This window comes from Vanessa cardui, chromosome 6 (assembly GCF_905220365.1).
Source record: "Vanessa cardui chromosome 6, ilVanCard2.1, whole genome shotgun sequence".
NCBI classification, from domain to species: domain Eukaryota; kingdom Metazoa; phylum Arthropoda; class Insecta; order Lepidoptera; family Nymphalidae; genus Vanessa; species Vanessa cardui.
This window is the reverse complement of record NC_061128.1, coordinates 834195-853793: the sequence shown is the minus strand read 5'-3', so window position 1 is coordinate 853793 and position 19599 is coordinate 834195. Positions and strand designations below refer to the sequence as shown.

Genomic DNA, 19599 nt, shown 5'->3' with positions numbered 1-19599 from the left:
TAAAACCTTTATTTACCAATTCGAAGTATGTGTACAGTGGTATATTTTATAAGATGTAGTTCAATATAGCTATATTTTCGATGGGGTAGAACTAGGAATAGATAGGACTGCTTATGGTAAACCGTGAAAGTAAAGTTATTATGTCCGTGTATTTACAACCAACCATAATTATATGTACAACCTTTTTTCTTCACGTTTCGCTATCAGTCAATGTTTGTTGACCTCAAACATTCATCAATGAAATTTTGCCACACGTGTATTCATCAACGCGCATTGGAGCCGCGTGATGGAATAAACTCCTAACCATCTCGAAGGGAGAGAGTTTAGCCCAGCGGTGGGACATTTACAAGCTGTTACTACCACTGCTTTTTTGGTTATGTAACATTTTTTACGTAATATAAGCTCGTAAAATTACTTAGGGTTTTATACCGCATAAGATGTTTCCTTCAGAGGCTCTGTAAGTTTCTTATTATTCATATTGTTATTTAAATGACTTGACTTTGCGTCAATTTACATAGAAAATTAAATTTAAAAGTTATAAATAAATATAAATTTTAGGAAAGCATTTGGGGGTTGACCCAATAATTTAATATTTATTGTTGTATATATATAATAAGTCAAATAAATACCAAACCAAATAAATACATATAATAAGTTCAGTTTGTTTATTGAGTTTCCATTCAAAACTATCAATTCTATTGATATATATTCATAGTTCCAATACGGATGTAGTGTATCAAGTAATTTTTTAATGTTGAGTATTTGTTAAGATATGTATATACATACCTATCTAAACACTGACAAGATCTTAAATATGTCAGCACAATATATAATTTTTCATATATAATCATATATAATTTTTAAGATCAATCCGTCAAAAGTCAAATTATTTAGGTATATTCAATATAAAAGCATGGCTAGATTGTCATAAAAAAAAAAAATTCTTCAACCGGTTCGGAAAGAAACAACTTAAACTTGAAAATGCGAGTTGTTGAATGAAGCCACACGCATGGTGGTCACGACCCTCAGCAAGGAGGAAACGACCATCTATAAGGCGAACGACGTAGGCAGCTATTGAATATTTTTTAAATAAAAAATTTAACAAAAAAAAAACAAACTGACTTCAAACAAAACATTATTTTAAAACAAATAAATATGCACTAAAAACTAACAAAAATAGTTGCGTATTCAACATATTTTTTTGAGTCCTTCTAAGTAAAACGAAAAATATTAGACTACTTAAAAGTCAATTTACGATTATATAAAGTAGTTATAATTATTGCTGTATTTGTAAATCGTTTCACCCAGTAAAAAGTTATGAGGTAACGAATATAAAAAAAAACAGACGAATTAATAACCTTCACCTTTTTGAAGTCGGTTGTAAATACCCTCCTACGATTTTTTAAATAGAAATGGGGCCAAGTTCTTCCAAATCATTTCATTGATGTAGGACTTCTGTTTATTTGAAGTCGGCTTAGAATATAAAATTGATTGACGTTGTAACCTGTTATATACATAGCGTAAAATGTGTAAAATGATATTCATTCATCGATTTTACGAGCTATTTAACAGTTTATTGCTCTCCACAGGAGTATTTGTATTATGACTACTACAAGGAAGTTATATCAATTAATATTATAGATAACTTCGCTTTAATTAACGCAAATGTTTAACGAAATTATGTTATCTCATTTTTTACTATATCATTGATTCAAATAAGTTATTCAAAGAGATAGACGCGAATCGATCGTTTTCATAAAAATAGTTTCAAAACTTTATTGCGATATACAACACTAACGATAACCACATAGTTTAAAGATTATGTATAAAACGTGATTATGGTTTTCAAGTTGAAATTGTTCAGATATTGACTACGAAACTTAAGCTCCTTGGCCGTTCATAGCGATGATTTCTATGGAAACAAGTGGCAACTCCTTAGGTTGATGATCATTTGTCAGAAATAAACTAAAGACACAATATGAATCAAACTTATTTAATTTAAAGGTTCACTAGCTACGCCTATAATCTGCCAGTGAAAGTCCCGTTAAAATAGATACAATCGCTCCAGAGATTCGCCCGAACAAACAGACAGATAGGCAAATAAACAGGCAAAAATGATAAAAAATGTTATTTTAGTATATGCACTGTGCAAAGAGATACTTAAATTTTATTATTTGTATTGGTTACACAAATTACCTGAAGTAATTATGATAAAATTGCTAATTAATTGAATTGCAATTTTTCGATGGACATTAAATACAATAATAATTTTAAAACATAATCTGTAAATATGATTCCAAGGAATCAAGTTAAATTAACTTATTAGTTTTATTAATAGTAAAATTACATGCGTAATTTGGTAGCGATTGGGCTTCGGTTCTTTAAAATGAAATAAAAGACTAGTGGGTGCGATATACTTGTTACCTTTTAAAAATATTATTTATTTACTGTATCGTGTATTAAGCTGATACATTAAATAGCACCATATCGAGTAACCTCTTGGTTTCTTTTCCATAACATTTATTTTTGTAAATTAATCTTAGTTGTAAATTATTTTTAACAGTTATAATTTTATGTTTATTATATTTTATTTTATGTTATGTATGTTTTCTCAAGATTTTGGTTTTATTAAATGGTACGGTTGTACAACCTCATCTATGTAAATATTATCCATTCATTAGATATTGTACCACCAAACTGGAATATTTAGTATTGTTGTGTTCCGGTTTGAACTGTGAGTGAGCCAGTGTGAGATTATCTTCCTGGATTGCATCCTGGTGATGTAAGGAATGTTTGTGGGCCGTGATGACCACATACCATCAGATTTGAATCGTTTGACACTTATAAAGAACTATATAATACCTAAGTTTGCGTACTCAATCTTCATACCCTAAAATATATAACTAAGTTACAAATGGAAATACATATTTTTATCTGCCTACTCTCATTCGAATATTTTTATGGAATTAACTTATAATGCTATCCATGAAAATGTTTTCTCTAGTAGTGGGACATGTACCGACAGTTACTTATATTTTTTTGTGTCGTATTATTTTGTCGCCATAGCAATTTAGTTAGTCTGGGCGCTATTCAAGCGAATACTGCCAAACTACAGCAGATACAATACAATAAAACTTTATAGTATGTATCATTTGTAGATCTATAAAATATTATTTGAATCGTTTATAACGGCTTATACAAGTATGTTTATTTTTATGTGTGCCTTGTAAGGTTACAATATGTATATCTCGTAATAATCACTATTTTATTACTTTACAGCTTTAAATTTAACAGTTTATAACAACGTCTTAAAAATGCCACTGTTCTAGATTTACAGCAATCGAGATGGTGCGGATAAAATTAAGAATTCCGATGCAATGTCCAAAGGTGAATTTCAGCGGTTTGGATTAATCCAAGCAGTTAATGTGCAAGCAAGCAAGTAATTTTACGTAAATTGTAAAGTGACTCTGTGTGCAAAGTAAAGAAAAACGAGCATTCGAGAGGCAAGGTACTAGAGAGCTCCTGCCCCGAGGTCAGAACAGTACGCCACGTTAGGCCCAATTTGCGCCTTGTATAATTTTAGACGAGGAGCCGAGGTGAAGCACTGTTTCGTCTTTTCCACCTCACCAAGCTTTTCAGACACAGCTTTCACTTCCAATCAACCGTAGTTATGAACGAAACTCGAATAATTGCCAAGTATTCCGATACTAGCTGTGACAAAGGATTTTAATGGATGTTCTCAAATTGTGGAGATATTTACGATGGTGTCTTTTGAGAGGTTAATATGCAGGGTTTTAGGGTTAAATTGGACTAATTTATTTAATATATATATACTCTCGATTTTCGATTCAAGTTTTATTTTTTTGAAAGAAGGAGGTGTTCACAACACTTGCTTTTTTAGAAGGAAACGCCTGGAGTTAGGCTCGGGTTCCATCATAGGACACTAATTACTGTAAATTGCATATTTACAACAGCATTGTAAATCTGCTTATTTAAAAAGAGCAACTGTGCGAGTTTCTTGCCGTTTCTTCTCGCTAGAAGCAGCTTGCCGAAACGGTGGTAGTATTCAATTGTTGACGATTCAAAAACAGTTCATTGTGAAGTTTACTTGAGTAAAATTGATTTGATTTGATTTTGATTTGGCGTCTGTGTTGCAGTGAATATTGCTGATTTCCAAAAAGTATTTATAATATTAAGAAAAAAAATCACATATTTATTCAACATCTCCACACTTAGAAAAAATGTAAAGCTTATTGCAACGCGTTGCTCAGCTACCGATTATACGACACGTGCATGTTTTACAATGGCAACACAAATACAAAACACGGGCAAAATAAACCAATGCAAACTCGTTGCTTGGGTGACCTACAATTTTATTAATTAAGATATTTGTTTTCTATCTAATGATCCGACTTGGCTGTTTCAATATACCTATTATATCCATGTACTTTGTTGTATCCGATGGGATTTCCCGGAATCATTGAAGCATGTAAAGAAAGCGGTTTTAAAAATAAATTATTATTTTTTGCTATAACAATATTTATAGATAACACTAGTTGCCGCCCGCGGCTTCGTTCTCGTTTTAAAAGTTGATTGTCAGGTGAATTTGAAATTCAAGTTTGCTTTATACCAAATTAATCAAACTCAAACCGAGATGGCCTAGTGGTTAGAACGTGTTCATCTTAACCGGTGATTGCGGATTCAAACCCAGACAAGCACCACTGAATTTTCATGTGCTTAATTTGTGTGTAATTCACATCGTGAGGAAACCTATATGTGTCTAATTTCAACGAAATTCTGCCACATATGTATCCGCCAGCTCGCATTGGAGCAGTTCAAACGGCTTAGAAAGAAAGTTTAGTCTAAATATTAAACTCCATCCAAACATCCAAATTTTAATTTGATAAATGGCGAGCATCTATACAAAAAAAATTTCTCAAAAGTTTTCCTCTTAGAATTTTTATAACGCTGTAAGCAATATATTTTACTTTATATGGAAGCATTAACACCGATTTCGATACTTCTGACATCAAACTCGCGAACTTTGAAAACAACTTTTATTCCCTGAGTGATGAATCTCTAAAAACATTATAAATCATATTTTTAATTTATAAATAGAACACCAACAACCATCAATTTCCAAATTTACTTTCAAAAATAACCTTCCATACAAACATTTATCCTCAATTTCATCCTGTAAGCTGGTAAAAGATTCAATCTAAATGTATTTAACTAAGTCACACAGACATACATATTGACATATTTTCAATATTAATAATAATAAATTTGCGTAATAAAACTTTCTCAAAGTTTAGTTTGCTGCAGGTTGTATTCTGTGCTTCGATTGAATGTTGTAAAAATCAAAGAAATTGAGATTACGTAAAAGGCAATCAGCAGAGACAGCTGAAGTATTTTAGTACATTTTGTTTCAATTTTAGCGGTTTATTTATACATAAATGGAATTAATTTACAAATATATATCGTTGTTATTGTTACAATAACATACATTTGTAAAAGAATGAGGTCGAAATACTTTACTGATCGAATAATTGTCAGTTTTCTTTTTAATATAACTCATTAAACCAAAATAGAATATAATCAATGTAAACAGCAATCATTATATGTACTACATGCAGATCCATCAACGATAAACATTTAACGAAATTCTTTTCGGTCCGAAATCCCTTAATGCCTCGACTTTAAAGAGCCAATTTATCGCGATAATATCTTTGAACGGTTTTCGGTTTTAGGATATCATCACGGATAGGAAAAAAACTTTAACCTTCAATAAATGTTTTGCCAATATATACTGACTAAAATAAAATCGCTATAAATAAATCATTTATTTTAGTATCTAGAATTATTTATGGAGTTATTTAATTTTTATCTTAAAATAAACCGATGTGAATGGCATATAGTAAATACCAGAAATTGCGGTTATGTACTGGGATTTATTGAAGAGTTCTATTATTTTCCAACATTAATTATCATATCTATGCGCAAATGCCATTTTGAAATAAATTTCTTCCAAAAAACGTATATTGTATATATTATAAAGACTTGAACCAAAACATATAGAATAAATTTCACACAGCACAGACATTTAATTCATACTAATTAGAAAAGTAGTTTAGTATTATTTTTATCATGAAAAGATACAGGAAAAAAATATTTAATTCTCAATAATCGAATTGAAAACAAAAAAAAAAACACTTCCAGAAATGAAAACTATAAATCACAGACCAATTTTTTTAAGAAACAAAATATATATAAAGTTTATTAAAATTGGTGTCAAAAAAAAGAATAATACGTCACCTTAACTATGATTTGACAAGCTACAAATTCAAAAAGAATATACCCAAGACTAACTTCGAACGTTCCTCTAACCAAAGAACAGAAATAACCAAACTGGTTACAACAGCAGGGCCGTTTTTATGATTTAAGTTCGTTGCAGATGTCGCTGCTCTTAGACAAGTTGGCCAATATCTTATCAAATGTTTAGTAATACATGTAAATGGTAACAATGAGAAACTAAACCTATGTATAGATAATTGAAATGACGTTACTGTTAATCCCAATAATTAATGGTATGTATTTTATCGTTTTTCTTCTTATTTCTTATTATAAGTAATTTTAATCGAAAACTAGGAAGTATACCGCGTCAGTCCGATTTTAAAAAGATTTTTTAGGAATTTTGAAACGTATGGCAGATTCTATTATGATTTAATATTATAGTAAACTGCATGCGACTATTACATTTGGCGCCAAATTTATAAAATTTTATTTTAATTTCAATTTAATTGTAATATTGTATAAGTTCGTTCGGATAAAATTAGGGTTGTCCAAATTAATTTACTTTAATTTTATTTACGTTTTTGTTTTTTTATACGGCCGCTGTACCGCTCTCTAACCGGCCAGTAACTTTTTCCGCTTTCTAAAATAAATTATTTGAGTGGTATTTAAGTGGTAACGACTTAATAAATTACAATCAAGAACTCTCTTTAATTTTCATCTTCAAAATGAGACCGTGGTCTATTTTTAAAAGCAAATCTTTGAATTTTTGTCCCAAAAACCAAAAATCGGCTTACGCTATTAATATACTATAATATATATATATAAGGTTGAGTGATGTTGATTTTTTAAATAATATTTAAAAGTAAAGTAAAGTAACAGCCTGTACATTTCTCTCTCATCTCTTCCATTAAGGAGAGGGTTTGGAACACATTCCAACATATTACAATGCGGGTTGGTGAAATGCACATGTGGCAGAATTTCGATGAAATTAGACACATGCAGGTTTCCTCACGACGTTCTAAATTACTATACTATTAAATAGCACTTAAATATTAAATTTAAGCTGTATTTCATATAAATAATCATGGCTATCTCCTCTGATTATAACCCAATACTGTCGGATAGGAAATTAAATATTGTTTCGTTTTAATTAAATATCGAAGAGGTTTTATTACCTGTTAGTATCGCAACTTCATAATTAAGTCATAGAGAATATCGGCAACCTACACATTTTCCAATTCCTCCTTTAATATTAATCAACTAATGCTAGATTTTCATTTACAACAATGTGGGGAAGACGGAAGTTGATAAAAAAGTGAATTATTCACATCATTACATAATATAAAACAAAGTCGCTTATGTAGTCTGTCCTTACGTAGGCTTACATCTTTAAAATGACGCAACGGATTTTGATGCGGTTTCAATCTCTCAATCAACTATATATTGTTTTATGATTAAACATTTTTTAACGTTTTAAGGCATTCAGCATGTTTAGTATCAGCATTGCACCCTGGGGAAGTCATGGCGAATCACTAGATCGTACAAATATTATAAATGTGAATGTCTGTCTGTCTGTCGCTCTATCACGACCAAACCGCTAAACCGAATAAAATTTTCTATGAAGTAAAATCCAACTCCAAGCAAGGACATAGGCGTTTTTTTGCCTAACATCCTAAAACGTAACCAAAGCCGCGGGCGACCACTAGTTTGTAATAAATAAAACAAAATACTATTTCTGTAATTTCCCTTTAATTTATGGGAAAGACAATGTGACGGGATTTGCTTAGTGATAGTTCATAAAGGGTAACACTTACACGAATGGAAAGTGAGATCACTTATCTAATGTAAACGATTTGTCTACCCGCGAAAGATCAATCAATCCCTAACAAATGTCATCGCTTTGTATGACGTCACATTTTCTCTTAAACAACGTGCCAGAATAATCTTTTATCGTTCTTCTTTTTATGTATGTAAAATCAAAGGCTTGGAAATCGTTCCATTAGATTGTTCCAACTTTAAATTATTTAAGCCATTTCATAATATTTTTTATTCAAATAGACTAACGTTAAAAGTATACATGTGAGTCGTATCGAGAACAGAAAACAATTGTAATAGTTATTTTAAATTTTATATAAAGGATTTATTTATAAGTGCAGATCGTCGTCATTCAATTTTGTTTTATATAATTATTAAAATGAAATCTTTTCTCTCGCTTTATTTCAAAATGGGATAATATTCTTTGATCTTTTCTAATGAATCTATTGTAAGTGACGACTGTATTAGAGCTCTAGATCCTTTATAACAGCCTTCAAATTATTAATTATGCCTATATTAGTTGTATCTACGGAATATTTTCAAATGAACGACAGACAAAGTGACGCTATAATTATAGTTATATTTATTACTGGTTTCCTTTTTAATTATATTTCCTTTCTTACTGTTGGTATTTAGGTTAGATTAAGTAGGGATTCTTAATTGAAATAGGAGAAAAAACATATAAATTAATTGAATTAAAAAATAAAACGATCTAATTTTTTTTCTTTAATATGCATTAACCTAACTTACCTATGATTTTATGTTCGTCATGAAAGTATACTAAAAGTGTCACAAATATTTCCTTAAAAAAAATTCAGTCTTATTAACCCTAATACTTTAAAGTTGCACTCCTTTCGGCAGTAGGTACGTATACATTATTATGGCCCCTGAAAAAATTGTGAACAGTGTTACACATGTTTTAAGAAAATTTAAACCGCCAGAATAAAATCATTCAGTAAGAAAACGCACGACCAACTATACCCCTTTTTTACGCTGGAAAAACAGAAAAACGCACGACGCGTTCCCTCCACGAGAGGTGAGGGTGTGCGTGGGATTCGCCGGTGCCCCGATACACCGGAACTAACAAACCAGCACAAGATCGCTTAACGCATGCTACTGTAACGAAACTATGAGCCTAACTATGGTGGATGTTATTAAATAAATTAAAAAATAATAATAAGTAAGTTATAAATTCTATTCAAAAGATGTTCTATAATTTAATACATTAAAAAAATCCAAGCTTTTATGCTGAATTCCAAATTCAAAATCTTGGTAAATATTTACACTATTCTCTAAATAAACGAAAAATGTAATTCGTTTAAAATCTATTGCTTCATTAAATTGAGCTGGACATAAATTAAATATGGCAACAACCTAATTAAGGTCATTTATTCGCTTTATTAGTGAATGTTAAATACATTTTATTAGCAATTTGAACAGGATAAGTCGAAGTTAGAAGCATCATAAAAGAACTTCTGATTATAATTAAAATGTAAATTTTGTTTGTACATTATGAGATTCGTTTGCCCTTTCAGTTATAAACCTTTTTCGGTATTAAACCATTGCTTATTTTATGTGAGCTGAGATCGCCCAGTAGTTAGAACACGTAAGTCTTAACCGATGATTGCGGGTTCAAACCCAGGCAAGCGCCACTGAATATTCATGTGCTTAATTTATCTTTATATTTCATCTCGTACTCGGCGGTGAAGGAGAACATCGTGAGTCAATCAATCTGCATGTATCTAATTTCAAAGAAATCCTGCCACGTGTGTATTGTGTGAAATATACTCCAAAACCTTCCCCTCAAAAGGAGAGGAGGCCTTAGCCCAGCAGTGGGAAATTTATAGGCTGTTGTTATTGTTGTTGTTGGTGCAGCTGGGCCGGGTCGCTAGTATTTTATACTTTATGACCGTATATTAAGCAAAATTCATATACAATGTTAATCAAAGTTGACCAAAAAGGCCGTTAAAGTTAAGGTAACTGAAAACATAATTAACTTATTTTTGTACACAAATGAGGATGAGCGAACGCAAGTGAAATGGGATGACAATCCAACGCATTTGAGTTGAATCAACGGCTTAATGTATTTAATGGCAGGGATGTGTAAATACTGCAAACTTCCAGTACTGAAAACTCCTGTCACTGAGAATATCTCGTCAGAATTTCTATTAACTTTTTATAAGATACCTATGTAACAAATTATCTAACTCTACGTATTATTTGTTTCAAACCGAGTTGGTTTAGTGTTCTGAGCCAATGATTTCGTTCGAACTAGGAGGCACCACTGAATTTTCATGTTCGGTTGTGAAAGAAAAGACCATAAGAAAACATGAATGTGTATAATTTCAACGAAGTTCTGCTATATCTAAATTATTTGAAGAAGCATGGTGGAATAAGATAAAAACCTTCTCCCTTGAGGCGACTTTAGACTAGCAGTAGGACATTTACTTGCTTTATTTATTTCTATTACTTTATTACATGTGATAAGCTAGTAACTCAGCTTTATTGTGGACTACTGAGAGTTCATGAATAATATACAATTTATTCGAGTCGAGATGGTCCAGTGGTAAGAACGCGCGCATCTTAACCGAGGATTGCGGGTTCAAACCCAGGCAAGCACCACTGATTTATGTGCTTAATTTGTCTTTACAATTCATTTCGTGCTCAGCGGTGAAGGAAAACATCGTGATGAAACCTGCATGTGACAAATTTCATAGAAATTCTGCCACATGTGTATTCCACCAACCCGCATTGGAACAGCGTGGTGGAATATGTTCCAAACCTTCTCCTCGAAGGGAGAGGAGGCCATTAGCCCAGCAGTGGGAATTTACAGGCTGTTGTTGTTGTTGTTGTATATATTTATTCATAACATAACACTCTTTGGCTTAACTATAAATGCACATTCATTTTACTTCCAAAATTCCATTAGCAGTTTCGTTGACGTTTAAAACGCTATGCTGAAAATTATAGATTATTCAAAGTGTCAGTCAAGGATATTGCGTCAATTTTTTGGTTAATTTTACTTATTTGGCTTTTCTCTTCTTAGGATTGGAAAAAAGTATATCTAGTATATATCTATCGAAGTTTTAATAGCTTTATAAATTATGTAGGTACTCAAGCATTAAAAAAAAGGTCAGCTACAAGAAATAAGCTACCACCGGATTCATTTTTTAATTCATCACGCTCCTCCATTACACGTGGAATATATGATATAGAAATATGTCAAAATGTCACCCAACATGCAGGTTTCCTGACGATGGTTAAAATCATGCATGAGTTGAATAAGAAGTGGAAATTTTGCATATAAATAGCACGCTGCTGCTTATCCGGCCTGACCTTGCTTGATTAATATATTATGTGTGTTATATGATTCGGTAATAATGATACGCGTTTAAAAACCTGTCTTTTTCGTTTAAATATTATTAATATTAAGCCGAGATGGCCCAGTGGTTAGGATTCGTGCATCTTAATCGATGATTGCGAGTTCAAACGCAGGCTAGCACCACTGAATATTTATGTGCTTAATTTTTGTTTATAATTCATCTCGTGTTTAGCTATGTTTTTCACATCGTGAGGAAACCTGATTGGAGCATTGGAACAGCGTGGTGGAATATGTTCCAAACCTTCTCTTCAGATGGAGAGGAGGCTTTAGCCCAGTAGTGGGAAATGTACAGACTGTTGTTGTTTTTTTTATTATTAATATATTACTTTGTTGACAGTGTGACCAACATCTTCCTAGTCAACCTATCAGCGGCGGATCTTCTGGTGACAGGAGTCTGTATGCCGATTCAGCTCAGCAAGGCCATCACCCTCGTATGGTTCTACGGTGAAACGGTCTGCAAAATTGTGAACTACATACAAGGTATGATGAAAATGCAATTAGTATTTCTGTAAATGTCTCATTGCTCTTCTAAGGCCTTCTCTCCATTTTGAGGAGTTCGGAGCGTATTCCACCATGCTGAGTCAATGCGAGTTGGGCAAATATTTGGCAGAATTTTATTGAAATGAGTTATGCAGGTTTCCTCGCGATATCATTTACCCCACGAGTAACGTTTAAGCATGAGTTGAATTACTAAATTAAGCATATGAAAATGTATTATAACGTAGACTTGGATCATAATTAGTGTTTGCGTGGGTTTGGAGCCGCATTTGGTTAAGATGCACGCGTTCTTCTTATCTTTCATTTTCTGCATAAGTTAAGAAAATCGTACAATGGTAACAGTACAAGAATGCAAACAAGGCTACGTGCAAGAGTTGGCGTTACATTTTGGAAGTCACTGATTAACTTTATACACGACAAGCATCAAAACACAGCTCATACAAAGTTTTGTTATTAAAACTTACGTAATTAAATCCGTAGTAGTAGCTGACCAAAAGTAACTAATCAAAGATCAAAATAAACTTTATTCAAGTAGTCTATTAAAAGCACTTTTGAATCGTCATTTTACAATTAAGTAAAGCTACCGCGGGTTCGGAAAGTAGATTCTACCGAGAAGAACCGGCAAGAAACTAATTAGTTACTATTCTTCAACATTATTTGCATAAGCATTTACGGCTAAGTAAGAAGCGTTTATTTACTTTCATACATAAATTAAAATGAGAACTACGTAGTTTAGATAGAGTAACTAAATCACGAATACTGCTTTTAACGTACACGAGGTCGCAATCCAAGCATTATCTATTTACTATAATATTCATGCATTGTTTTCCAAGGAAAATATCGAATTCGAAAACTTTGAAATAAAACCGGTGGCATATTTTGGCTGTCTTATAACTTGTCGGGTATTTTTTTGCAATTGAATAAAGCTTCAAGAAAACTTTCGCAAAACCTTTGTAATGGAGAGATTTTTCGATTACTTAACAACTTCGGTTTTGTTCGCGACTTATGAGGGTTCGAAGCACCTTTTTTTGTATGGCTGAACTAAACAAAGGAGCATTTTTTTATTATATTTACCTTTTGCAAGATCGAGGAGACTTTCATAAGAAATACTAATTAAATTGATATTTAATTTAACGTCATTCAATTTAATTTATTACGTTTAGTGTCTCATTAAAACAATACTGGACATTAAATATCTATTTAAAATTATATAAAAAAAAAACGGAATAACCCAATATAGGTACAGGCAAATTCAATAAAACCCATTACTGCCGATTTACACAAGCAATAGAAATAGCTCCCTATCTTGCTATTCGACGGTATTCGTCGCTATAGATTCTCGCGTCAGGTCAACCCGGGATAGCAAGTTCATGTAAATCGACGTGTCAAATTGACGAATATATTAAGGTCATATGATATTAAAAGTTATTACATTTGTGTAAAGATCATGAGTCGAGATGGCCCAGTGGTTAGAACACGTGCATCTTAACCGATGATTGCGGGTTCAAACCCAGGCAAGCACAAGACAACTTATATGAAATATTTTTGAAACGATTCATAATGTTTTCCTTATGTAAACGAGGGAGTCTGAATTCGTATACGCATAATATATATTCATTTAATGAATAAGAAACAAGTAATTATACAATGTCATTATTAATTATTTGAATATTCGCCCTCGTTTCGATGTGTAATTAAAGTCTACTAAGACACAGAATTACATTTATTAATAAAATTATTTGTTAACAAATGAAACTGAGATTTATTAAACGAAAGGCAGTTCTATTCGGTTATAGCTCGCTTCGCACCTCACTCGTTAAATATTGAAAATCAACTTATTATTATGTTCGCAAACTATATTGATGCGTGAATCCATTAAAACCTACTGCGATAAGGGTCAATATCGCATATAGCTTTCTGACGATTTAAGATCATATTCTGCGTTGGGTAAAACAAAAAAAAAAAACATTTAGGAATCTTCGTTTCCAAAGATTAATTTACATAAAAAAATATTTCTGTTTCGAATGTCGATTTCATCTAAAAAAAGGGAAAAAGTTAAATAGGTTACTTTTTTCCGATAATTGAATTACATTGGTAATTTGATACTTATTATTTTTGATACTCGTAAATAATAGCTTTCGAGATTCAATCGTCATTTCGTAAAAACTAATAATAGAAAATTATCGATTTCTTAATATAATATTTCTCATGTTATAATATCCTTGTATTTTATACAAAATTTTTATTGAAACACGAGACTGAATAAAGACATTGATTTGTAAATAATAATAATTGAAACGTTATTTGAATTCTCTATGTGTGTGAATAAATTCTATTGAATATTCTATTGAAAAGCGTTGATTAATTCTTTGACAGAGTAACTTACACTTATTTTGATTGCCATTAATTGAATTGCTCTGTGGTAATTGTACAGCACCCGCTGACATAACATTTATAGTGTTTATTGTAAAACTATAGAGATTCAATTGGTGTGTATTTTGTTTGTTATTAATTAGCGTTTGAAATGATAATGACAGTATTGTCCATATCTTTGCTCTATAGCAACACGATTGCCTCACCTGATCGAAAGCGGTTATGGTCATCAATAGATTAATTTAAGCAATTTGCTTTGTTATGCTATGAGTTAAGCGTATTTTCCTTTAGATTATTTTTGCAGAGTAACAACAACAGCTCCAATGTGTAGCAGACATTATTATTTTCGTGAAATAAATTATTTATAATTACATATATTAATAGAGAACATTTAAATAAAAACTAAACTTTATATACATTTTTAAAATTAATATAAGCGTTTTAACCATTCCTTGCACCGTCAATGCGTAATGTGCATTAATATGGTTTAAAAATATACTCATATATAAACTATATAACATAAATGTCATTTAAACAATATTAAACTACTTTTTATTTCCCTCCAAGCTACGTAATACTTAATGAGTTTTCCGCTTGAGAGGAGTCGATAAGTTTTGTGTTATATTCTTTAGTTATATTATTAATATACGTGTTTAGATATATCACATCCAAAGTTTGTGTAATATACTTGTAAATAAATTTTCATTTAATTATGTTACTCGTATTGTAACTCATTTTAAATTGAAAAGTATATAAAGTAAATAATATTTTACTATATATACTTTTTGCTTTACTTTTTATTATGTGTAAAAATAAATCTTTGGAATAATTTCAAAATAATTCAAAATAAATTTTAAATAATTATTGACAATAAACTAACTAATTATTTTTGAAACTTAAATTAGTAAAATTAACTAAAGAAGATAACACAAAACTTATCGACTCCACTCAAGCGGAAAACTCATTAAGTATTACGTAGCTTGGAGGGAAATAAAAAGTAGTTTAATATTGTTTAAATGACATTACATATGTATGTTATTAATGATGTTGTTATATTATAATTATAAGTGTTTGTTTCCAATATGAACACACTGCCAAACGATTTATTTCCTCAGGTGTAGCCGTGGCCGCTAGTGTGTTCACTTTGACAGCGATGTCAGTGGATCGCTGGTTGTCCATTTCTCCAGAACCACGCCTCCGACCGCCGGGGCGTCGCCAAGCGCTGATGCTGCTGGCACTTCTGTGGATCGCAGCACTGCTCATCTTCATACCGCTGTTAATAGTTGCCTGCGTGCGGAAGGAGTCCGTACCTGTTATATCTAAGGCTTATAGGAATATTTCGGTACGTTTTTTTAACATTTATTTCTGCAATACTGATATTAAATATTCTACAGAGTTTGTTAGTAAAAATATCAATATTTCTTTACTTTGTTGTCCATGTATTATATACACAAACCTTCTTCTCGAATCTCTCCACCTATTAAAAAACCTCATCAAAATCCGATGCGTAGTTTAAAAGATTTAAGCATACATAGGGATAGAGAAAGTGACTTTTTGTATACTATGTAATAATAACGACGTAGTAACTTTATGCTCCAAAATTTAAAATGCAAGTTTACTTGGATAGTTGCAACCATTTATGAGATATTTTACTATTTATCAGCAATACTTAGTTTTCTTGTGTTCCGGTTTGGGTAAATCGGCCAGTAAGCAAAGCGACAAGAGGTGTAACATCTTAGTTACCAAGTTTGTGGGTGCATTGGTTATGTAGGGGATAACATTTCTTACAGTAATATCATATCTATATACGCTAGGGGTATCTCGCGATTAGCTGTAAACATAAATAAAATTTCACTAAATTACTTACAATTTGCGAACGATTTTACAGATTAAACAGAGATAACTGTGACTAACGAACGTAATGTATTACAAAACAATGGTGAATTGCTATTAAATTTTACGACTCGATGATTAAAATGTGCCACTAAGAACCCAGTTAAATTAATACTATTTTGGTCAGTGAAAAGTGGGAAAAGCCTAGGCGCCATAATATATGTAACTTTTAAGATTTAATTTTAAATCGCATTCCGCTCTGGATTTTCTTTCTTCCCATTGATTTTGTGATTTAAATACCAAATTTTTTTAATAAGTATAAAGATAGTAAAGTTGAAATTACGAGCGATTCGTAAATTAAGATCCTTTGAAAAAAACTGCCAAAAACAATTTAGAAGGTTTATTTTACGTAAAATAATTTTAACAATTTCCAATAAAATAAAAGAACAACCAGTATGTGATTTATTTCTCACTTTTGCACGCAAACGTTAATTTAACCTTGTTTTGTTTCAGATAGAAACTAAGGATGTACATTTCTGCACAGAAGAGTGGCCGAGTCAAGAAACTCGGAAACAGTTTGGAACTTTCAGCTTCACTTTAGTGTATGCGATACCTGGTAAGCTGTTACATATCATTAAAACTAACTCATTTCTTGTGTATTATTTTGTTGTTGCCATTAGCATTTTTGAATTGTCAAGATTTCGAAATTTTATTTTGTCTGAATCGCAATTGTTACCGCTTTTCCTATTATATTTATAAATGAACTAGCTGTGCCAGCGAATATAACGCTTGTACGCCTTTGAATATAACAAAAAATAAAGAAAAATATATATATATATTGTAGCCTAAGTTACTCCTTATTATATCAGTTATCTCCCAGTGGAAGTCCCGTGAAAATCGATCCAGCCGTTCCAGAGATTAGCGGGAATAAACAGACAGACAGACAGACTGGCAGACCGACAAAAATTGTAAAAAATATTATTTTGGTATATGTACCCTGTATAAATACATATGCATTGAGTAAAAAAGGGCTATTTTAATATTAAAAACAGACACTCCAATTTTATTACATGTATAGATGTGATGTGTGATGTGATGTGATGAGAAGACATTTTGTAATTTTGTATTGAAAAGAAAGTAATCAATTAATGTAATTAGGGAATACTACTAGATGAGGATGAAGGTTTTAGTAAATAATATATTTTATAAGTTTAAATATACTTATTTATCAAACTGAAACTCCTGACTTTATCACTTAAAAAAAACATGTACTTATGTTTTAAACTTGATAACTTTTTATGTTTTCCTAGTTTTATATTTGAAGCTTGATTATATAACAGATTCTCTAAAAGATAAATTTTGCTTCAATTGATCGTAGCGCAATAGTGTACAACATATAGTCTTCCTTGATAAATGGGCTTCATACCACTATAATATTTTTTTCTGATAATACCAGAAGTTCTCGATTTACCACGTTCAACCAAACTTCACTTTAAAAAACTTAAGTATGGCATTGTAAGAAAAAGGTTGATTTTTACAATGCTATTTTATGCAATGCTACTGAGCCTCGCAATCCCTTTAACTAAGTACGTTCTCCAACTTCAGTGTACAATAAACGACTTGGAAATGAAAAGATCGAGTCAAGTTTAATTACTTCCCTACTTCTATTTAATATTACTAAGCGTTTAACTTCGCTTGACATTTTGCGTTTGAGTTCGAGAAACATCTTGTGTGTAGCACTTGTTGATTTTTCTTACGAGATTTAAAAAGTTTTTCTTCGTATTACAATCGAATAGTTTGTAAACGATACTGTATAAACTCCATTAAAAGCCAGGCTTAGGTCTTGAAGTTTTACTTAAATTGTATTGAATTATTTATTTATTTCAAATTTTCCAAAGGTTTAAGCACTAAAAACTTTTTTTTATGGAATATGTTGGCGGACGAGCATATGGGATACCTGATGGTAAGTGGTCACCATCACCCTTAGACAATGACGCTGTAAGAAATATTAACTATTCCTTACATCGTCATTGTGGCACCAACCTTGAGAACTAAGATGCTATGTCCCTTGTGTAAATAATATTGGAAAGTAAATAAAGTAGAACATATATTACTTGTAAATTTATTCAATTAGGTAATTATGAAAGCTCGCAAGTGATTGTTTAAAAATTCTAATATAAATAAATGTCCAAAAAATACAGTATCCACAGAAAAGATACTGAAGTAAAAACTCTTTAACCAAAAAAATAGTCATGAAATTAGGACAACGCGAATAATTAATATATAATGAGTATGGGTAAATCCGACCTACTCATCATTTTATTCTACCATCAAACAGCAATACTTAATTTTATTACGATTTGACTTAGCCAATTGTCTGAGCCTTAATATAAATAATTTTTGACCACAACAAAAAAGTAATATTAAGGAACGTTTGATGACTGTTATAAAAAAAAATGTAAATTAAATTAAACGAAAATTTAATCAAGTTTTCATAACGCTATTACGCGTTGGATGAAATCGGTAAGCTGATAACATCGCTTGTTCCTCAGATAGGGGAGGTGATAGACATTGCCAAACGATTCGCGAAAATAATGAAAAAATTACGGTAAGGTAAGATGGCCACATGAATTGAAACGAAAATATCGGGTTCAGGCCCCTGTGCCATTGAATTTTCGGGGGCCTAATTTGTGTGTACATTTCGACTCGTGCCAGCGATGAAAATTATCGCAAGGATACCCACGTGTGTCGGATGTAATTATGCCTTACCTCCCACTTTTATTACTAAGATAAAACTTTGACAATAATAATAGTTATATTCTTTTATTATATCTGAGGTAAATCGAATACTTTGATACCTAGGCGTTTGAATTGGATGACATGTGTTACTAACTAAAATCGAAAGTAACTGTGCTTGTTTATCTGTTTGTCTCTCTGTTGCTTTTTTTAATTAAATTTCATATGAAAAAGCTTGCAATCCAAGGAGGCTAAGCTAGGTTAGGTAGGATAGACTAAACCTAACGAAAAATTCCAAAAAGGCGAACGTTAGCGGACTACAATTAGTAATCTTTAAGTTTTTACTAAATAAGGAGACTCTGTTTTATAAAAGCGAACATTATACCCTTCTTAGTGTAACGTATTGTGTATAAAATCGTTATCAATACGTTCCATTATGTTCCTCTGAGTAGATCCAATCTTAACAGGAAGCCGTAATGTATCAGTATCAGAATCGGGTAGTTTTTATGCCATTAGATTGAACGGTTATACCAGTTCTTATCTATACATATAATAAATTTGGAGTGTCTGTTTGTAATATTAAAATAGCCCTTTTTTACTCAGTGCATATGTATTTATACGCGGTACATATACCAAAATTGTATTTTTTATAATTTTTGTCGGTCTGT

At 31.4% G+C, this 19599-nt stretch overlaps 1 protein-coding gene across 1 annotated transcript in view; it reads left to right on the top strand.

Moving 5' to 3' along the window:
- The window catches only part of LOC124530708 (neuropeptide FF receptor 2-like), a 90309-nt gene that overhangs the window by 33214 nt on the left and 37496 nt on the right, over positions 1–19599 (top strand). Inside the window, exons 2-4 of the mRNA XM_047104963.1 lie at positions 11829–11971; positions 15478–15704; positions 16709–16811. Coding sequence (XP_046960919.1) covers positions 11829–11971; positions 15478–15704; positions 16709–16811 — 473 coding nt within the window. The remainder of the gene's footprint in view (positions 1–11828; positions 11972–15477; positions 15705–16708; positions 16812–19599) is intronic.